The following is a 22,545-nucleotide window of genomic DNA, read 5'->3' as shown; positions in this document are numbered from 1 at the left end:
TGTCACCCACAAAACATGGTGGGATTTAGGGGTTAAAATGAGAAAGTGGAGGCTGGGGAATGAGGTGAAAGATCCACAAGAGCTACAACAGACTCATCTAGGAGATCACAGATGATAGCACATTAGAAATGCTAACATGAGCACCTGTGGAAACAAACAAGCAATCTTTCTAGTTCAAAAGGGCAAACAGTTGAAGTTGTCTTTATTATGCTAGATTCAACAAGACCACAAAGCTGATTCTAAACAAGTCGCTTTTGTCATACGTCATCATGATAGCAAGAAGACTTTTAAGCTGAAAGAGCAAATAGGTTAGCCATGCTGTTTCAATCAGCAAGAGAGGAATAACAGGAAACCTGGATGTGTTTCACCAATTTTCTTGGCAAAGATGGATTATGCATCCCAGTCATGCACAGGGGAGAAGGCCACTAATGTTACATTAGGTAAGATACAAAGTTTTGTTTTGGACAACTTGTAAATTCATGTCATCAGTTGCCATATCTGTGCTGGTTGGGTTTGTTTCTCTTTGCCAGGTTTGGGTCCATTTCTTGGTTCTGAATGGATCTAACTTTTAAAATCTTAACTGTTGAGTTGAACAAACATTTTTTTTCCAAAAATCATTCCTTTAGTATCATGACAGTGTGATGCTATTCTATGTTCACAGTCACCCTCCCCACTGTGATTTTCAGTGGGTGTTTAGAACATGTTGTGGAGAAGTAGGGTCTCAGAATACCGCTCCACTGCTTTTTAAAACGATAGATAAGGGTGTTGTCATTGACATCAGAGAAAGTCAGACACCCTCTCTCCCAGTCCAGCTGAATTCTGATTCTAGACGGCCTTCGTCTCAGTTTGAGGGGGGCACTTTGCTGGGAGGCCCAGAACTCCCCAGAGGATAAGGACACAGTCCACAGGCCACCACCAGGGTCTACGTCTGAGGCTGAGGCAGGACTGGGGTTCAGATCAGATTTGGACCAGTCCTTTCTGTATACTGACTCAGTGGCCACACCAAGAGACCAGTGACTGTTATCTCCCACCTCCACCTCCCAGCTGTGCCTGCCTGAGCTGAAGCCCTCCGAGCCCAGGATGCTCTGTGGGGTCACAAACCTCTCTGGATTGTCTGGAAGAGGCTGCTCCTCACACACGAACACGCTGGACAAGTCGGGAGACACGCCTAAACATGCCGAGCCTGTGTTAGGGTCCATGGTCACAGGAACTGAGGAGCAGAAGGACATCAGTGAGAGACAAAGAGACAGAAATCAGTACATACACATCATTACACATACACAAGCATGTATGTCTGATTAATTATAATTATCTGACGTTTAACATTAACATACTCTAGCTCTATAATGAACTGACTGAATTTTGTTAATCCTTTGCCCTGTTTCAAGCTTCTCTTAACTTGGGCATATGCTATTCATGTGTGCTTTATACATTTCTGATGAACGGGCACAGATGGAATGACTGGTGACAGAAAATGGCAGCTAGCATGCTATCTTCCAAAGCGGTGAAGCTGTCACGTAATGCTCTGTGATTCCCATTCCCATACATATTTCACATGCTTTGTAATAATGTTAGCTTTGACTTTGTGTTAGGTGTCGGCCGTTTGTTGACGTGAGCTCATGTTTGCTGGTGCTGCACGATGTAGGGGAGCAGAAGAGAGGCACTCTCGAATGCACACAGTATTACATCCTTTGGACTTTACTGGAAAAACTGGCTCCATTACAAAGTTGTTGTTTTTTTTCATTTTTAAGCTCCGTTTACAATCCACTCACACAGTGGCAATACAAACTGATTAATAAATAGCTTCACATTCATACATATTTCTTGTTAAAATCCCCCACACCTAACAACAAATTAATTTACCAGCACTACCTCAACCACAACACTGGTGATTGAAATATATCAGTTTATGTTAAAAATGCTGAACTATCAACTTATCTGTTGTTCTAAGTAAAGCTTTGCTCACAGTACTGGATGATCCTCAGCATCTTGTCCCAGACTTGGTGCTGTACACAGCTCTGGTGTTTGGCCACATCAAGCAGAGCTCCTGATTCAACTACAGGCTCCTCTACTCTGCCCTGAGCCCTGGAGATAACAGGAACTGAAGATGACCCACTACAACATCAGTATGGGCTGCATTGTATGCACTGTGTGCAAAACTTGCAGGTATGGATGACATTTGAAGAGCATGTGGTGAGGCAAATCTCTTGATTTACTGTGAATATGTTGCAAAGATAACAGGATTTCTAAAGTACAAAATGAGATGGCCAACTTTGTGGAAATATGATAAATATATAAATTATAACTGGTTGGCTGTTATTTATTTATTTTTTTAGTAAAAATGCAAATCATCTAGTAAAATTGTCATTACTGATATAATAAAACATGACTAGTTTTTATTATTATTTGGTGTCCTTTATGTGCACAACTAAAATATTATAAAATGAATTCGTGCAGAATATGAGTCTACATCTTAGCTAATGAGCTCACCTTTCAGAGGCTTTCTTGTAGGTCTGTGGGGACAGAGAAGAGACAAATCATTAACCCTTTGAAATAAAGGTTTATAAACCTTAAAATAAGTGAGCTGCACACAATGTGAGCGACTGACTGAGAGAATTACACAACTTCAAAAGAGGTTTGCAACAACGCTGCATCAAATATGTGAGAATGAGGAATTAATTGACTCTGTAGCAGCCTCTGTGCAAAGTGCTGAAAGTGGACAGACTTCCACACACGGGATTACTTCAGCTGTGGAGCATACTGGCACAGATTTAGCTGACACACAGCCCTGGATGTCACTGGATCAGCTGTTGAGGCTCCCAAACTAGCCTTCCCAAATGATGCTCTGACTAAAATAATCAGTGACCTCAGACTAATTTCTGATGAAAAAAAAGGTCTCAGTTCTTGTCCTCTTAGACCTAAGAGCAGCATTTTATCCAGTTGACCATGATATCTTAATCAGTCATCTTGAATAGTGAGCTGGTCCTTCTGAACGTGTATTAAACTGGTTGTAAACAACATCAAAGGGAGAGTTTTATGTCAGTCTTGGAGATCATGACTGACAATGTATGTTTCCATAGTTATGCAGATGACACACAACTGTACATCTCTGCTAAACCCAATGATACTGCAGCTATAGACTCAACAAACTGTCTTTGGCCATAAATAAATGGATGAGCAATGATTAAGTTAAATGAGGACAAAACTGAAATTCTACTAGTTAATTAAAAAAAAAAAAGCAATATGCTGTTTAATAATCTTGGCATTATCCTAGATTCAGATCAAAGATTCAAGTCCCACATGAACAAGGTGACAAAACTTTTTCCACCTTAGAAACAGAGGTAAAGTATGAACCATTTATAAATAAAAAAAAAAGCTGAAAAACTGATTTATGCCTTTATTTCAAGCATCCTCCTTGTATACAAAGCCCTTAATGGACTGGGACCAAGCTACATTGCAAAATTTCTTGTTATTATTTGACTTCAAGAACACTGTGATCATCTGCTGCTGGTTTATTGGAGTTTTCCAGCAACAGCTGAAAGGAAATGTAGGATGCAGCCTTTGTCCATTACGCCCCAAAGCTCAGGAACACACTACCTATAGATATCAGGGAAGCAGTTTGCTTTAGCCTTTCACTAGCAATGTTTTTCCCAACATTAATTAATTTTTTTGTTTCCAACTGCTATTACCTGCTACCTGTACCAAATTTCCCCAACTGGGGATTGATAAAGTCTTATTTTATCTTATATTATTTTATGTTTTCATTGATTTTATGCATTCTGTTTACTTTTGTTTCTAACTTTATTGTAGCAGTATGTTGTTGTTTTCATGTTCATTCTATGTCTTTTTATGTAAATCACTTCACTTGGTACATGTGATTTCTTTTTTGAAAAACACTTTAAGGTGCATTTCTTGTATGAGAGATGTTAATAGTAAATAACATTTATTTCTATTGTTCATCTGCTTCTCCTTCTTTTTCTTCTTACTATTATTATAAATCTGGCACTAGGTCACTATCCAGTGACCTGATCAAATTTTTTACTTGGACACAAGAAATGTTTTTTTTTTTAGAAATTTGATGGTTGCATAATCATGATGGCTAATGACCTGTTTTCCTTTTAAACTCTGTGGATATTAATAACCCCCTACAAAAGCACATTGCTAAATGTTTCTCCCTCATAATTCTACTTTGTTATGGTGAGATAACTCCAATGGAGTTTCTAGAAAAAATGTAAATTTGAAATTCACAGCTGGACAGACTCTATTGACTGATATGCAGTACATCAAGTTATATGATGAAAAAACTCCAGAATAACCAATTACTGGACCTTGTGGTGGGATATTACACTTATTTACAGTCATATGAAAAATTAGGACATCCTATGAAAACGTGTTTTTTGACAAATTTAAACATGTGGATATTTAGTATCTATTTTAACAATACTGAGAGATTCAAGTAATAAAACTAATGTACACAGCAGGTGCACATGATTACAACATTGTGACTCAGCATTTTGAAGGACACTTGCCCTATTTAAAGCTCAGTCAGTCAGTTTGGTGTACTCCTGACTGTTGACGTGAGAGTGAACACCATGGTGAGATCAAAAGACCTGTCTGAGGCCTTCAGAACGAAGACTGTTGCAGCGTATGAGTCTGGTAAGGGATTGAAAAAGATCTCAAAAGCTCTTGAAAATCAGCCATTCCACTGTCCGGAAAACAGTGTACAAGTGAAGGACATTCAAAACAACTGCCAACATGCCCAGGTCCAGCTGTCCAAGCAAGTTCAACCCGAGAGCAGACCACAAGATGCTTAAAGAAGTCTCCAAAAACTGTGAAATGTCATCACAGGACCTACAGCAGACACTGGCGACTGTTGACGTGAAAGTGCATGCCTCTACAATCAGAAAGAGAATGCACAAGTTTAACTTTTTTGGGATTCTTTCCATCAAATATACATTTTTCAGTCTCTGGGTCCATCGTCCTACAGTTGGAGGCTTTACGTCTCTCAAGTTTACTGTACGTTGTTCTGCATTGTATACATCTTTGGGTATGATTCCTAACAAAAACAGCTTTGGTTCTAAAGCAACATCTATCTCCAGCATAGTATCAATCTCCCTTTTGATGTCATCCCAGAATCCTCGTAATACCGGACAATCCCAAAAGATGTGTGTGGTGTCTCCAATATTTCCACAGTTTCGCCAACATAATGCAGCACTGGAATTCTTCACATTCGTAGAAATAATAAGGGGAGTATTAAAAAATGTAATTTTTACCTTCCAATCAAATTCTTTCCATTGTTGACTATTAATTCCCTTATGGCGTCCTGCCCATATGTCATTCCATTCAGAGTCTTCAATTATAACATTCATTTCTAGTTCCCATTTTTTTTATATATATATTCCGTATTTTGAGAAGTATCCATTACTAGTCTTTGTATATGTTAGATAAATGTTTTTTGTTGGGTGTTGTTTCTCCAAAATATTAATTAATTAATTAATTATTTCTGACCATTTCTTTTCCTTGTGATTTGTGACATAGTGTCTGATCTGGAGGTACCTGTAAAAATCTTTTGATGGAAGGTCATATTGCTCCTGAAGTTGAGAGAATGATTTAAATTCTGCTCCTTTAAAAGGTTGATTAATTGTACGAAGACCTTTGTCAGCCCACCCTCTGAATCCACTGTCCCATAAGGAGGGTGGGAAATCTATATTTCCTACAACCAACATGGCCCTTGAGTTACAGTTGTCCAGACTATTAAGGTGTGTTTCATCCATTCGTTCTTTATTTTGATTTTATTGGCTGACTTTAAAAGGGAGTACTGCTAAGGAGACACCCTTCACAGAATCCTGTTCTATCTTAGCCCATAGTGCCTCCTGATTATTTCTGATTCATGCCACTATAGCATTTATTTGTGCAGCCAAGTCGTAACTTTTGGGATTTGGTAAACTTAAACCTCCCATGTCTTTAGGTAGATGAAGAGATTTCAATCTTACCCTCTGCCTCTTCTTTTGCCATATAAATGTTAAAAGTAATTTATCTAACATTTTTAACGTGGAAACAGGTACTCTAATAGGAAGGGATTGAAATAAAAAAAAGTCTCAGCAGCAGGTTCATTTTTACCGTCTCTATTCTTCCAATCAAAGATAGGGGCAAGACTTCCCACCTTGTCACATAATTTTTTATTTGTTTAATTAATTTGTTGTAATTTGCCTCGAATAATTGGGTGGGATTAGGGGTAATTATTATTCCCCGATACCTAAATCCTTGTTTAGACCAGCGAAAGGAGACACTGTTATTCAGTTGTGTAGGCCAAGTGCCTGAAATCATGACTTCTGATTTATTTTCATTAATTTTATATCCAGACACTGATCCGTATTCATGTAAGGTTTTCATAAGCGCAGGGATGGAAGAGAGTGGATTTTTTACAAAAGGTAAAATGTCGTCCGCAAACAGAGCTATTTTTTCCCTTGAATTTGTGCATTTTGGCGTATTGTCTCTGCCAGAGGCTCAATACTAATTCAAGATTCAAGAGTCTTTATTGTCATTGAGCATGACATGTCAATGAAATTTTCATTGCAACCCCCATGTTAGAAAAAAAGATAATAAGAAAGATAAGAAAGATTAGAAAGAATAAAATAAACCAACATGCAATAAAAATATTCGTGAATGCAATTAAAAATAAAAAAGTGGCACAGTGACGCAGACAGAGCCACTGCGTGTAGCTTCGGCGCCAGCTTGTCTGGGATGACGGTGTTGAAAGCTGAGCTAAAGTCTACAATTAGCATCCTGACGTGGGTGTTGGGCTGCAGCAGGTGGGTCAGGGCTGTGTGCAGGGTGATGGAGACAGCATCCTCTGTGGACCGATTCCCTCTGTAGGCGAACTGAAGGCTGTCTAGGTCCGAGGGGATGAAGTCTCTGATGTACCTGAGAATAATCCGCTCAAAGCACTTCATGATTCATAGCAACAGGCCGGTAGTCATTCAGGCAGGTGATGGATGTCTTCTTCGGTACCGGAATGATGGTGGAGGACTTGAGGCACTCAGGAACCGTAGACAGCTGCAGGGACAGATTGAAGATGTCCAGGAACACTCCTGCTAGCTGGTCAGCGCATGTCCTCAAAGTCTTGCCTGACACCTTATCCTGTCCTGCAGCTCTGCGGGTGTTGATCCTCCTCAGGGTGGATGTCACCTGGTGCTGATGCAGGACGAGGGGCTGGTGCTGCTCCTCCAGCCTGGGTAGGTGTGTAGCTTCTCTCCTGCCTGATGTGTCGAAGCAGGCAAAGAAGCTGTTTAAGGTGTCAGGCAGGGTGGGGTCGTGGCTGGCAAGCTGAGTGTTAGGCTTGTAGTCCATTATGGTTCTGATGCCTCTCCACATGTTCTGGGGGTTGTTATTGAAGTGATCTTCAATTTTGTTTTTGTACTGGAGCTTGTCCTGCTTAATTCCTTTCTTCAGCTCTGCTCGAGCCCTGCTATAAGCCAGCCTGTCACCAGCTCTGCCATGGTTTCTGGCTGGGAAACACTGTGATGGTCTTAACAGGGAGGACAGCATCAGTGCAGAACTGAACATAGGACAATACAGATGTTGTGTACTCCTCAAGGTCTGCCTCTTCTCTGAACACAGCCCAGTCTGTCAGCTCAAAGCAGTCCTGAAGTGCAGAGGAGGCCTCCTCAGTCCATATCTGTCCTGTCCTGGTGGTTGGCTTTGTTCTGCAGGCCAGAGGCTTGTAGGCAGGAATAAGTTTCACGGAGATGTGGTCTGACATGCCCAGGTGTGGAGCTGTTACCGCAGCAGGGATGTTGCAGTAAACTTGATCCAAATGTTACTGTCTCTGGTAGGAAACTTTATGTACTTGTGAAATTTGGGAAACACCGCCTTCAGTTCACCGTGATTAAAGTCCCCCGCCACAATCACGGCCGCCTCCGGGTTGTCGTTCATCTGCCCGCTGATTAGGCAGTACAGCTCCTCTAATGCTAACTTAGCATTAGCCCGCGGTGGGATGTAAGCGGCCACAATAACAATGGACGAGAGTTCTCTAACTAGCTTGAACGGTCGGCATTTCACCGTCAGGTATTCCAAATCAGGAGAGCAGAACAGGCTGACGGTGCATGTGGCTGTACACCAGGCATTGTGTACATACAGCGCCAAGCCTCCGCCTCTGCTCTTACCTGAAGCTGCAGTCCTGTCCGCCCGGAACAGAGAGCGCCCCGCTATCTCCACCGCTGCGTCCAGGATGTTGTCATCCAGCCAGGTCTCTGTGACAACGGTAACACAGCTGTCCAATCCGACGAGAGACTATCCTTAGATGGACCTCATCGATTTTGTTGGGGAGAGACCTGGCGTTGGTGAGGAAGAGGCTGGGGAGAGCCGGTCTGTGAGGGTTAGCTTGTAGCCTAGCATGCACGCCGGCTCTCTTGCCACGGCTCTCTTATGGTGCCTCCTCCGTCTCCTTGGCAGTAGTGGGGGGGATGGTGGTGGGCTCTGGGGTCCGTAGCAGCTCCGGTGGAATAAAGTCCAATTCAGGGGGTGTGTGAAGTCCGAACTGCACTCCAAAGTTCCACAGTTCAGACCTGCTGTACTGTGTCAGAGCTTCCAGAAGAGTAGTAAAAGTGGAAACGAGTAAAATAGCAAATAAGATAGGTGACAGTGAGTCTCCTTGTCTCACCCCTCGTTTGATCCTAAAAAAACTAGAACAGTGACCGTTACTTTAGAGCAGGGTTCTTTATATAATAGGTTTATCCAGTTCACAAATTCATTCCAAAAGCCCATTTCTATTAGTGTCTGCTTCAAGAATTGCCAATCCACCCGATCAAATGCTTTCTCGGTATCTAAACCGAGAAGCATTGATGGTTGACTGTCTCTTGCTGCTATTGCTTGCAGGTTCAAAGCTCTTCTTATATTGTTTGTTCTTTGAGGTCCTAATATAAATCCTGTCTGATCTGGTTGCATTAATTTTTTAATTTTTTTTTTTTTGGATTCTAGTTGCCATTATAGAGGTTAGGATTTTAAAATCTACACAAAGTAAGTTTATTGGGCAGTAGCTAGTACATAGAAGGGGATCTTTTCCCTCTTTATGTATTACTGATAATATGGCCTCTGACCATGAATTTGGAGGGTCTCCTGATTTTAGAACATAATTATATCATTTACACAGTATAGGCATGAGCTCTTTCACAAATATCTTATAATATTCTCCAGAGAAACCGTCTGTTCCTGGTGTTTTATTGTTTTTAATTTTAGTAATGGTTTCTTTCATTTTAACTTTCTGTGATAGGCTGAGTTTTGCCTCCTCATTTGATAGTTTATTCATTTTAAGGGGTTTTAAAAACTCAAAAATTTTCTTTTCCTTCAAGTTCTTCTGCCTCGTATAATTGTTTATAATATGTGGAAAATGAGTCCGCTATTTTAGTAGGGTCTGTCTCAACATGACTGGTTTCAGGGTTTCTAATTTTTGGAACTGCACGGCTAGATTGGGCTTTTCTGAATTGAAAAGCCAGTAGCCTGCTGGCTTTGTTTCCTGTTTCATAATATTTTCTCTGAGTAAATCTTAGAGCACCCTCTGCTTTGTATGTCAGAACCTCGTCCAGTTGTTGTCTCGCTTCCTTTAACATTTTTAAAGTTTCCTTATTCCAAATTGTTTGTGTTCTCTTGTTATTTTTTTTTTATTTTATCTTCCAAATTTTGCTCTTTAGCAAGCCTTTGTTTTTTAATTCTGGATCCGATAGAAATAATCTTCCCTCTTATAGTGGCTTTACTAGCATCCCATACAGTTGAGGGGGAGACATTACCATCATCATTTATGATAAAGTATTCAGTCAGAGCCTCTCCCAATTCTTGCCAAATATTCATATCTGTTAGTAGTGATACATTAAGTCTCCAGTGTCTATAGTGATTGTCTGCTCCTAGGTTGATTTTCATAGTCACAGGGCCGTGGTCTGAAATAGATTGGTTCAACCGTACTTTCTTTTATTCTATACATTTCAGTCTTTGATACACAAAAGCGATATATTCTTGAGTAGCTCCCATGTACTTGAGACATATAAGTGAAATCCCTTTCATTAGGTTGGAACTGCCAAATGTCCACTAGACCCAGCTCTTTCATCACATATGATAAGCCCTTGGACATTTTGGATTGGCCGGTGGCATATTTCCGCATCCTTGGCCGCGCCGACTCTCTCCTCCAATTTTTCCATCCTCTCTTCGTGCTCAGCCAGTTTATCTTTTATGCCTGAAACTGTTTGTTCAACACGACCCAAGGGCCAGTTTGGTGTGATTGTGCCCGTCTTGATTTTCATTGCAGAGTTTCCTCATCTCTTCCAGAATCGATGTATCAGACTGACACCTGTTGCTTACGCTAGCGTTAGCATTAGCATTTTTGCCAGTGTTAGCATTTTCAGTTGGGCTCAGTTGATTCGGCGGTTTATTCGGCTCTTTTCTGCAGAGGATCGGGTTTGTCTTGCTTCCTTTGACCGGCAGAGGCACTCATGTTTCATAAGCAAACGTGTAACGTTTCAACCTCGAAATAGTATCGTTGTCACTCTTATCTGTAATTTTTGTCCATCGAAGCTTGACTACTATGCTGCAAGCGCATCCATGGCATCACCGGAAGTCCAACATCACACAGGTTAAAGCATTCTGCATAGAGGAGTAGGGAAAACTTTCCTCAGACCGATGTCAGAGACTGGTAGAGGGTTACAAGAAGCGTCTCACTGAAGTTATTTCAGCCAAAGGGGGTAACACTAGGTATTAGGGGGTAGGGTGTCCTAACATTTTTTACTCAGTTAGAATACACATTTATGGTGATGTCTTTTGCTTAATGAGAAAAACTGTTTTGTTTTTTGTTTTTTTTTGTTGTTTACCTGTAATTAGATCACTTCCTTTTCCAGAGATGAATAAAAACAAGATTAGACATCGATACATGAACATTTCTTAATGAATAACTGAATATGTAATGGGGTGTCCTAATTTTTTCACATGACTGTAGATGACCCTTGAAAGGCACTGAAGATAGATTTGAGTCAGTACTACCTTAGCTCATAATAATAAATAATGCAGACATTATGTTCACAGTGATGAATTTCATACCTCAAGTTTAGACACGCTTATTGATTTTCATATCTAAGTTAAGTTACATGGAATAAAATGCAGCTGATTACATTTGCTGTGAAGTTAAGTGTATGCAATTTGTCATAAAAACACCAAGACCATCAGTCTCCTTTTAAAGACTGAATTAGGTTAAAAGATACATGTGAGGTTCTTGCCAGGTTTTACATTGCAAGAAACACATTAAATTATAGTGGCACGAAGCAGCTGTCCTTGGTCCTGGTTGCTGGGACACATACATAAATATAAAACAATATTTGGTGATGTAGAAGCATCCTGGTTTCTTGGGATATGACTTACCTTTAGAAAGAGGATGTCATCTAAGGCCATGGCTTCTTCTGTCTCTCTGATACTGCTGGTCAAAATTCGTATGTCATTGTTAATCCTGTCAATCTTTTCTTTCATCCTCTGACTCTTCTCCTCCTCTTCCTCTTTCAGCTGTGACATCAGTGTGGCCTCCTCATCACGGAGGTACTGGTGCATCTTGTCAAACTCCTCCCTCAAGACCTGGGTTGTTTGAACTGACTGGTTCTGACAACGGGGTTATGAGACATCAAGTTAGAAGATTTATATAATATTGACACCAGCGTAGCTGTGACTGTGTGCAGCATTCTGGGCCAGTTCAGATAGATACAGATTTATACTCTAAAATACCTGCTAGTTTGTATACACACTTGCAGCTTTGAATCCTACCTCTGTAAAGTAGGTATAATTTCCATATAAGGAGATTTCAGACACCATCTTGTTGTGAAGAACTAGTAATTCTCATGCAGTACCTTGATATGAGCAGCAGTATCCTCCAAGGTTTGTCTGATGGCGGTAGAACTCTGTAATTGCTCCTCAAGATTTCTGATTGAAGATCGCAGCTCTCTCTGCAGACAGAATACAATGGTCAGCATATTATGATGTACACTACTACAAACAGGGCCAGATTTATGAAGAAAATTGTGTACAAATGTGCATTGCAGTCTTCATTGAATTTGTAGCCACAGTGTGTGTGCATTTAGCTCCTACAATCCGATCCTTGACTGTACCAGGTTCCACTAATCAGATATTGTGCTAATCATAACTGTGTTTTTATTATTATTATTATTGTTTACATAAAAGCGTCCATTAAATTAAATACATTTATTTTCCCCACTTTAACTTTCCTTGTGGCTCTTAAAAGTCAATGCGTTGCATTTATGTCTAGTCTTCAAAGGCAGAGAATTCACAAATTGTGTGACATGTCTCACCCTATTATTTGTGTGATCTTCTCTTAAATGCATGGGTAATTCTAGAGGTACACCTCATTGCACAAATGAGTCGCAAATTGCAACTCTAGCTCACTGCATGTGTTTGATAAAGTACATGTGTTTTAGGACATGCATCACATTTGTGCCTGAAAAGCAGCCTCAGCTTTAGTAAATAAAGCCCAAAAAATCACAAGAAAAATATGATCCTCAGTACAGGTGTAGACAAGTGAGACATCTTGAGAATAAAAGTTGTGACTATTAGAGTATTTAGTGACATCTAGTGACTAGAAAATGTTCTTCTGTAAAGCTGCCATCAGTAATCGCTCTTGATTGACGATCAGAGAATCATCTTCAACTCTGCAGTTTCCTTGTCAGCTTTAAACCTTTCAGATCTTTTTTTTTTGGCTTTCTGGCCCACAAACTTTATTAAAACAGTGATAAACCTGTTGTTCACTACCTGCTTAGCACCAAACAGCAAACAGATACTGTTTGCAACTGGCTGGTGAATACAGTCGAGCATTTAGTGGCTATTGAGCCTGATATTTTTCTCAGGACTTGGTGGAGACTAAACCAGAGCTGAAAGGAATGTGAATATTGGACTTAATGCTGCATTAGTTGATTTTTTAGTTGCTGAGTTAATGAGAATTCCCTGTGGCTTTGTTAATGAGTATTGTATCAAGATGCACATTGTTGTTATTGTGTACACATACTATCATATATTAACATACATATACCATCTAAAAGTGCAACTTTCCAACGGGTCCCTTTTTTGTTCGAGTTTTTGGTTGACACGCTTAAACAATGAACTGAGTCCACGATTCTTTTTAGTTACGTTTATTGTCCATTTCTTCTTCTAAATTAAAAAAAAAAGTATTTCCCTACCAGTAGCAGCAGTGTCGAGTTGAAAGCAACAAAACAAAATGCAACACAATGAAAGAACTCAGTTGTTTCAAACGGTCAAAAAAACATGCATCTACTTAATCAAAAAAGGAGCAACTCACATACTGCTCTTGACCTATATATACACCAGCTGATGGACCTGACGGCAATCAGCTACATGTTGATCAGCTGGTTGACATGACGCCACTCCCTCTGACAACAATCAGCTGATTGTCAGAGTGGCTGCGCGTCAGGACAAAGCCTAATTAAACAAATAATAACTGAATCAATTCAAAATAGTAAAGTAACAATAGTATTAATTTTATCATAATTTTTCCAATTACCAAATTATAATTTTGGCTTCAACATCACGGCCCTTAATTGACATAAAACATCTTATGACAATTACAAACATCCATCTTCAACACATAAATGAACAGTCCATGGGTGCAGTGTGTGTGTGTGTGTGTGTGTGAAAGGAGGATGAATGGGGTGGGGTAGGGTGGGGTGGGATGGAGGTGTGTGTGTGTGGGATGGAGGTGTGTGTGCGGGGCGCTGTTACTGTCCATTTTTTGCCTCCAACAGCAGAACATGCTTTGTGATGGGTCGACACAGTGTGCTGGTCTTGGTCCGAACCTGCACTTGTCAAACAAATCCTCTTGAATCCGGTGTGACTCCAATGACTTGTCCCATAATCCAGGAGTTTCTTGGTGCAGTGTTGTCAATGATGAGGACAATGTCGCCTGTAATGAAGTTCCGCCTTTTCTTGGTCCATTTTTGTTGTTCTTGGAGGTCAGGTAAATATTCTTTTGTCCACCGTTTCCAAAACAAATCTGCCATGTATTGTACTTGACGCCACCTTCTTCGTCCATAACAATCATTTGGATCAAATACGCCTGGTGGCAGGAAAGGCTTTGTTTTGTGTAACAAAAGATGGTTTGGTGTAAGTGGCTCCAAATCTCGAGGGTCATTAGACACTTTAGTGATAGGCCTAAAGATTTATGGTCTCAGATGGCATTGCAGACCTCATCAGCCTACCACCAACTCTGATCAGGTTATCCTATATGATGGGTGAGAATTTATGAAGGTGACTGCTCGTTTTCACTCCAAATCCTTTCTTCAATGCATTCATCTCATCCATAAATGACGTGGACTGACAAAACTCAATGATTGCAGCTTCAGCCCTTTGCAAATTTTCAACAGAGAGGGATTCTTTTTCATAGCTGTTGTTCTTTAGGCTGGCTCTCAGTACAGCTTTAATACGTAGGACCCACGCAACAGCTTTCTTGAGGCGATGCCATTGTGAGTAATGCATGCGCAACTTATTGACTGTATCACTGCAGTCTTCAGGGGTACTAACACTTACTGCAAGTACCTTCACTTCTGGGTCGCTGAGGGTCAGGGTCAACTCAGGACCTTTTGGCCGATGGGACACTGGCTGAAGCAGAAACCCTGGTCCTGACATCCAGACTTGATCTCTCAAAAAGTTACTTGCAGAGACACCTCTTGACACACAGTCCGCTGGGTTCATACAACCATTCACATACCTCCATTGGGAGGCCTTTGTGGTGGCTCGAATAACTGCAACTCTGTTGGCAACAAATGTTTGGAATCTTGGTGTTTCATTTTGTATTTATTTTAGGACGGATGTGCTGTCAGTCCAAAATACAGAGGGTTCGAGTTGAAGTTCAAGTTCATCCTGCATCATCCTGTCAATCCGTACAAGCAACAGTGGCAGCGGTCAGTTCCATTCTTGGAATAGTAATAGGTTTGAGCGGAACTAGCTGGCTAACTACCTGGCCTTAGCCATGATGAAAGCCCAATGAACTGTGTGGGCTTTGTTTATCAGTCGAAGGTAGGAGACTGTACCAAAACCACTTTCACTTGCATCCCCAAAGTGGTGAAGCTGTGCTGTGACTGGTTGTCCAAAGTCATATGGTTTAATACATCTTTTCACCTTGTAGTCCTTTAGCAATTGGAAGTCATGTTACCACCTGAACCACTGTTCTTCAAATTCTTTTGGGATCCTTTCATCCCATCCAAGTCTCAGTCCAGTTAATTTTTGCAGAATTTACTTAGCAGGAAGGATGACAGGGGCCAACATACCGAGATGGTCGTAAATGGAGCACACCATGGACAAAATACCTCTTCTGGTAAGTGGTTTTTCCTGTATGTTAATCTTAAATTCAAATGAATCAGTTTCAGTACCCCCACTGCACTCCTAAGGCTCTTTCCACAGGCAGGATGAGCTCATGAGTGATTTTTAATGCCTCTTTGTCATTTTCCACTGATTTTAAGCAATCATCCACATAAAAGTTCCTTAGCACAGTTGAGATTGCTTCAGTGCTAAATCTATCCATATTATCCCTTGCACACTGTTGCAAGGCAAAGTTTGCACAGCTAGGGGAGGATGTTGCACCGAAAATGTGCACAACCATCTTGTACTCCTCCAACTCGTTACTGAGGTTTCCATTAGGCCACCACAAGAACCGGAGTAGATCAGTATCAGCCTCTGGCACCTTGCACTGATGGAACATGTCCTCTATATCCACCATGAATGCAATGCCTTTTTGCCTAAATCTTGTGAGAACGCCAACCAGACTATTTATTAAGTCTGGGCCTTGGAGAAGATGTGCATTCAGAGATGTGCCTTGATAGGATGCTCCACAATCAAACACAACTCGCAGTTTGTGCTTTTTTGGATGGTAGACTCCATGGTGTGGTATGAACCAGATCCTTTTGCTTTGATTTGTTTTACTTCTTTGTTCAGGTGTCAATTTAATGGCAAAACACTTGTTCAAAATATCTACCATGAAGTCTTTGTATTCTTGGTAGAATTTGCTATTCCGCAGAAACTTTCGTTTTAAATTTAAAGCTCTTTGTTCAGCCACACATCGATTGTTGGGAAACTCAGTTCCAACACAGTAGTGTCCATCCACTAATTTGACAGTTTTGGAGACACTTTCCAGAAACCTGTGATCCTCCACAGCAATTCTGAACGTTCCTGATGTTGATGTTCTGGGAAATCCATCTTAATTTACTGCTGCAACAAATCCTCAAGTTTTATGACTGAAATTCTGTTTGCTGTGACGACAGGATTTCCAGTTTGTTTAACATTCATTTTTCTTAATGGCCCAGGATAGTTTTAACGGTGTATGGGCCATTCCCATGGCTGTTAATTACTTTCCATGGCTCCAAAGCCTTGGGCACATTGCATCCAATCAGCAATCCAACATCCGAATCAATTTTAGGGATTTTAACTTCTCTTGAATATAACCACTGGAGGATTGCTTCAGTGCAAAAGGTGGCAGTACTGCCTGGGTCCAGAAAGGAAATGATGTCATTATGTTTCTACCTTTTTTTTTTTTTTTTTTTACCTTTACAGGAGCAACAGCTAGGGTGCCCTCAGGCTCCTTCCCTCCTCTACTTTCATCCATATCCACTAATGCACTGGATGCGTTTGTAACAGTCCTTTCCTTTTCTTTGCTGGCAATATGAAGAAGAGTAGGGTGATTCAATTTACACTGATTGCAGGTGAGTCTCTGTGTGCATCCTTTACTCATGTGTCCTTTCTCCAAACACCCAAAACACAACCCTCTAGTCCTGAGAAATTCCAACTTCTCTTTGTGTGTGTTCTTGAGAATCTGAAGGCAGGCAGCAAGCTTGTGTTCTCCTTGACAATATGTGCATTGGTTTGAGGGCAATTTGCTAACATGCTTTAAGGGTGGTTGAGATACTGCAGTGACACTTGTGGCAAAACCAAAATCCTGACATATATATACACCAGCTGATGGACCTGACGGCAATCAGCTACATCAGCTGGATGATCAGCTGGTTGACATGACGCTGCTCCCTCTGACAACAATCGGCTGATTGTCAGAGTGGCTGCGCGTCAGTACAAAGCCTAATTAAACAAATAATAACTGAATCAATTCAAAATAGTAAAGTTACAATAGTATTAATTTTATCATAATTTTTCCAATTACCAAATTATAATTTTAGCTCCAACACCATCATGCACATAATATATAGTTATACTATTATATACAGTTTTGGTGGAATCTGCCTGTTAAAAGTTTGCTTCACTACTATTGTCAAGTGCTTGCTCCTGGGGGAATTGTGGGTTCTCTGTACATTACTGAGTATGTTCTACAACCTTTGTTGTGATTTGGCCACATACATATAATAGAATTGAACTTCAGATCACTACATCACCAGTGCTATTGTCTGCTGACAGTTTCTCCAGAGCCACTACAGATATTATTCAACATAATTCCTGAGAAGTACTTCTTAAAATGTGCAAACTGATTTTCATGTGTAAAATAGGTCAAGGGTCCCTCTAATATATGTTGGCGCAGCCTAGTCTAACTATTGAAGAGCAGTTTGTGTCCTGGTTCTTGTGTCTGACCTTACAGTCGAGGACAGCCTCCTGTATGGAGCAGCACTGGTGCTCTTCATGCTGGTCTGCCTGACACTGCTGGCAGACTGGCTCCCCCTCTTCCAAACAGAACACACTGAGTATTTCTTCATGCTCCAGACACAGCTCTTCACTCGCCGTACCCCCATATCTGCCCGCTGCTTTCCCTCCATCGTTTGATGCCCTCACATCCTCCACAGCTCCAGTTGTGATCCCAGGTCTCCTGGGCTGGTCATGGAACAGGGCTTCCAGAAGAGTCTGCAGGACCGAGTCCATCAGCTGTGATCCATAGCAGATGGTGCAGCCAGCCTGGCCCAGCTCTCCTTGGCTCAGCTCGATACATTTGGGACACAGTTTGTGTCCGCAAGGCAGCGTCAGTGTACCCAGCGACTGGCAGCCAGGGCACTCAGACTCCTGTTCAGGTTGGACTGGATGCTGCTGATCCTCAACAAAATCTAAGTATGGGGATCCCTCAACAGCAACAGTGTCTCCCTGTTCATAAGCAGCGTTTGTATCCTTGTCTTGTCCCTGCTCCTCTTCTTCTTCATGATCAGCCTGACTTCCCCTGTCAGCCATGACAGCACTGCAGATGACTGGTTAATTTTAGCAGGCTACAGAGTTACTGACATTTGGCTGAACAACAGAGTAGGTTTCTTTCCCTGACTTGCACTTTCTGTGACCACAAGCTCCTCCTCCTCAGCTGCTGCCCTCCCCCTCCTCTCTGAGAGGTGAAGTAACCAAATGACATGATGATAATACTCTTCAATTGAAAACAAGAGGCATCAGTTGAGAAGGGACTCACAGAAAGATTACATGACAAAGTAAATTGTAATTTAAAAGTTCTTAAATTATTAAATTGTTGGGGGGAAAGGATAATAGCACACACAATAGACCAAACTGAGACTAAGACCACCAGCTGTCTTCTCTCGGCCCAGCTGGAACAGGGATTCAGCAACACAGAAAAGAAAAACTGTGATGTTATCAGATCCACGTTTCCCTTCCACAAATGATTTACTCATCTACCAAACAGACCATAAAAATGACAGTTATAGTGACATGATATATTATAGTCAGCCCAGTTGTTGCCCTTTTAATGGAGCATATCCAAAATATCCCAGTTTATAGAATACTGAAGAAATCGTGAGGAAGAACCTCATATCAATGTCTCAGAAGGTATTTAAAGTTCAGGCTGGAGGAAGAATCAGGTTGGTATTTGTAAGCTCCTGCAGAAGAAGAACAGGGCTGCTTTGATTTGAAATTTGATTTTTTCGATTTGATTTTGTTGTATTTTTCCATTTTCTCGATGCATTTCACGTAATTAAAGACAAAAAATTTACATTAAATTAAAATGCATACTGGCTCGCTTCAGTATACCTGAATTTGAACAGACTGAAAACTTACTTTGATTTACAGTAGTAAAGAACTGGAGTGTTTTCAATGCAGAGAGCGCCATCTTCTGGTCAGAGAGTGGGGTTTGATGTAGGAGAACATGAGCATCACAGCTGCTTGTCACAGTACAGATGTGTACCCACATGTCTATTCAGATGTACAGAAAGAGCAGATGGTAAGTGACTCAGTAGAGACAATAAGACTATATTTGTACTGTACTGTACTGTACTGTGTCTGTATGTATAGTATAGTCATTCATACCAGCTGACATCAGGCTCAATGTCATCAATGCTTGTTTGAGTGAATGAACATTTTCTGTAATACACTGGAGTGACAGGGAGGTGTTTGGGGTGGATGGTGTACGTACAAACTGCAGAACTGTGACACCAGAATCCAGGGTTCACGTCCAGACTGTGGTCAGGAAACAAAAGCACTTTGGTTAAAGTACGGGAAAGATTGTGATTACTGCTGACTTTTTGTGTATTAGAACAGACCATGATCTTTCCCTGACACTAACCCAGTGCTGTCAGTGCTTAAACATAACCATAAAAAGTTGAATAACACTGTTGTAACTATGAGTGATTCCAACACTGCCTACTTTGGTGGAAAACAAATTAAATACGTTGTCAGTAAACATAAATTCACTATCAAACTTGCCAGCAACAACATTTTCTCATTATGTTGATAAAGAAAAATAATTCTGTCAGCATTGCATTGTCTTCAAAATACATCTGTTGTTGCAAATTAGTTCTGTATAAATGTAGTTAGTTTTAAATAAATGTAATTTCTAATACACAGGGCTCCACAAGGTAGCGCTTTTGTCCTATTAGGCATGAAAGATGTAGTCAGACCCTGTGCCTGTGTGGCTTGCTCGCTTGGTCTTTATGAGCACATTCTACAATTAAGGAGTTGTGCTTAGAATTTTGTACAAAACACTCAACAACATATGGAAAAAAGTGGTGAATATTGTGTTGTCAGGTGAAAAACTATGTGCCGGAGTTGCCTCTTCACGATGGCTGCATGGCTTGACCTTGGTCACTAGGTGACACCGTTTCATCATAAAATGTAATCTGGACAGACAACATCTGGGGGAAAAGATCTCCTCATCTCAATGGGAACTGGGTTAAGATTAGTCCTGTACATGATGTCAATAGCAACATTTAAACGAGGGGAGATAGTTTGGTGCTTTGCGAGAACGGGGGAAGGTCTTATTTTTTGTTCCTTGGCTCTCATATTTTATTTGTCTTTCTTGCTGAGATTTTCTGTAAAACCAAATAAAATAGTGACATTAAAAAGGGGGACTCATCCTGTGTCTGTGTCAGGGCTGCAACTGTGCCCATTACAATCACCTTATAGCTATTTTAATAGGACCAGTGTGTTACTTTGAAGAAACACAGAACACACATGGACCTTATTTCTCCAAGTGTGTGATTCTTTCAATACCCCATGGTTGCTGCTTCCTTAATTTATACTGCATCATAAAAGAAAGAAAAACAAGTAAGGTTCAGTCAATCAGCTCCTGTGGGATGGATTATTACATGAATGTAGAATATGTACAGTGTTGCTATTACAAAGAGCAAGATCAGTACAACAGGCAGTGGGGAGTGACAGTAACAACTCCCCCCTTGCAGCCTACAGGTGGGCTCTCGGGTGGAGACAAAGCTTAGGAAATTTTACATGAACAGCGGCAACAGCGGCAGCAGCAAGTGCCAGAAGCTTACAGGTGAGCAGCAGTTACACCAGAGCATTTTTGTACAGCACCTTAGATTGGCAACATACAATATATATGCAATATATAAGCACCTCATATCTTATTAGAAGTTAGCTTCGTGTTAAGGGTCGCTTTCCCAGTGGTTCTTTGAAAAAAAAGAGAAGCATATAAAGACAAGACATACAGAATATCAAGTAGGATCAGCACATGTTCATATCAGTCACAGATGTTCTGGTCTTCAAAAGAGATTAAAATGACTATTGTCTCATGACATTAATTATTGCAAATACACGTACAAACCCAGAATAAACCAACTGAGCGAATAAATAATAGAAAAGTAATTAGGACAAAATAGTAAATGTGATAATACTGGTAAACCATATACATAATGTTAAGTGAGGAGAAGAAAAAATAAACTAAGCATTTACTTGCTATGTAATATCCACATACACATGTAATAACCATTTTGACCAGTACTTTACTGATATGAAAATTCACTCACTCTCAAAATGTCCTTTACAATCGCTATTCACTTTTGTTGGTGGTTGATGGTTCCTTGTCTAGCTAACTGTCTGAATTGTAAAAGTGTGACACAGATTCACTAATTGTCTGTGTTTATGTAAGTGTACTCCAGTTTGTATGCCTGCACCACAGAAAAATGCACTGTCCATGATGAGTGGTGAAAGATGATTAGCATCGAATCATCCCAGATGGCCCTTGCTGAAGTTTTGGATTAAAGTGCACAGAGACGGCTTTTCAAGTAAGCTATGAGTCAGACTCATAAAATGGTAACAGCATTGTTTACTTTGCAGAAAACAGGTGTAAGGGGGTTAAATGTGGTCCTTAAACCACATCCGTGTGCTTGTAGTTTCCACTATAACAGTTATTATTAAACTCTTATCTAACACCCCCTCCCTTGCCCACATGCTCCTTCGGCTCCAGAACATCAATTAACAACATGCATGCACATCATTATAATACCCATAAAACACTTTTTGTGGTGAAATGAGCACTGATGCTGTGATATGCCGCTTACGTGCTATGCAGTCACTCTCATATGACCAGGCTGCCCAGTAGGCAATGCTTTGATTACCGTTAGATCTGAGTACCTCCTCTCACCTGTGGTCGTGGGCTTTGGGTAGGAGATCACAGATACAAACAACCATCATGAGTTTTATTTGTAGAGTGGGGCAGGGTGAGGAGCTTGGACAGTTGGGACAAACTGCAAATGCTAATCTTATGATTTAAGGAGTGAGTTGAGGTGTTTTGGTAACCTGGAGGTGGAGGTGTGCAGGCAAATCCAACTGGAAGGAGACCATCTCTGATCTGGCCTGGCTTTGCCTTGGCATCCCCCAGGAGTAGCTGGACAAAGTTGCTAGACATAGGGATGTCTCAGGTAGTGTGCTACACCTGCTACCACCATGACCTGGTCTTGAATATGTGCCAGAACATGGATGGGTTTTGACTGCCATGAAATTCAGAATGGAATAGATACATCCATCCATGATGATATCCAGCGACAATCAGGCCAAAATTTCATGATTTCATGATTCTCGGTGAGGTATCTCACCAGCTACTTTCTAGATTTAAAAAACAAAAAACAAAAAAAACCCCTGCAAATTTCATAGTCATGGTAAGATGAATAAGGTTTTTGTGACCCTCTGGCTTTACCCTAATACCACCATCACACAGAAATGTATGCGCCTCAACACCTAAAGGGGAGACGGCTATGAAATGTGTTAAGGATTATTCATTCTCTGCAGAGGATTAACTCCACCAGCCTCTACAAACTTGGCGTTGGAGTGTTGCAGATG

At 40.8% G+C, this 22,545-nt stretch overlaps 1 protein-coding gene across 1 annotated transcript; it reads right to left on the bottom strand.

Moving 5' to 3' along the window:
• Window positions 1-252: 252 nt before the first annotated feature.
• LOC121618847 (E3 ubiquitin-protein ligase TRIM35) lies at window positions 253-18,207 on the bottom strand. Its single transcript, XM_041954476.1, has 6 exons — window positions 17,623-18,207; window positions 11,877-11,972; window positions 11,401-11,631; window positions 2,491-2,513; window positions 1,967-2,085; window positions 253-1,210 (listed from the first exon to the last, which is right to left on the bottom strand). The coding sequence occupies exons 1-6, from the start codon at window positions 18,205-18,207 to the stop codon at window positions 645-647; spliced, it is 1,620 nt and encodes a 539-aa protein (XP_041810410.1). The 3' UTR covers window positions 253-644.
• Window positions 18,208-22,545: the final 4,338 nt, after the last annotated feature.

Source organism: Chelmon rostratus, chromosome 15 (genome assembly GCF_017976325.1).
Source record: "Chelmon rostratus isolate fCheRos1 chromosome 15, fCheRos1.pri, whole genome shotgun sequence".
In the NCBI taxonomy this organism is placed as follows: domain Eukaryota; kingdom Metazoa; phylum Chordata; class Actinopteri; order Chaetodontiformes; family Chaetodontidae; genus Chelmon; species Chelmon rostratus.
The sequence above is the reverse complement of the archived record's forward strand: the minus strand, read 5'-3'. Positions and strand labels throughout refer to the sequence as shown.

Excerpts from the sequence above, each read along its gene's own strand:
- LOC121618847 (XM_041954476.1), bottom strand. The coding sequence starts at position 18,207 with ATGGCTGACAGGGGAAGTCAGGCTGATCATGAAGAAGAAGAGGAGCAG. Across the intron at positions 11,973-17,622 it reads AGGCTGTCCTCGACTGTAAG|AGAGAGCTGCGATCTTCAAT; the intron begins GTCAGACACAAG and ends TTCTGTCTGCAG. Across the intron at positions 2,086-2,490 it reads TACAAGAAAGCCTCTGAAAG|GGCTCAGGGCAGAGTAGAGG; the intron begins GTGAGCTCATTA and ends TGTTATCTCCAG.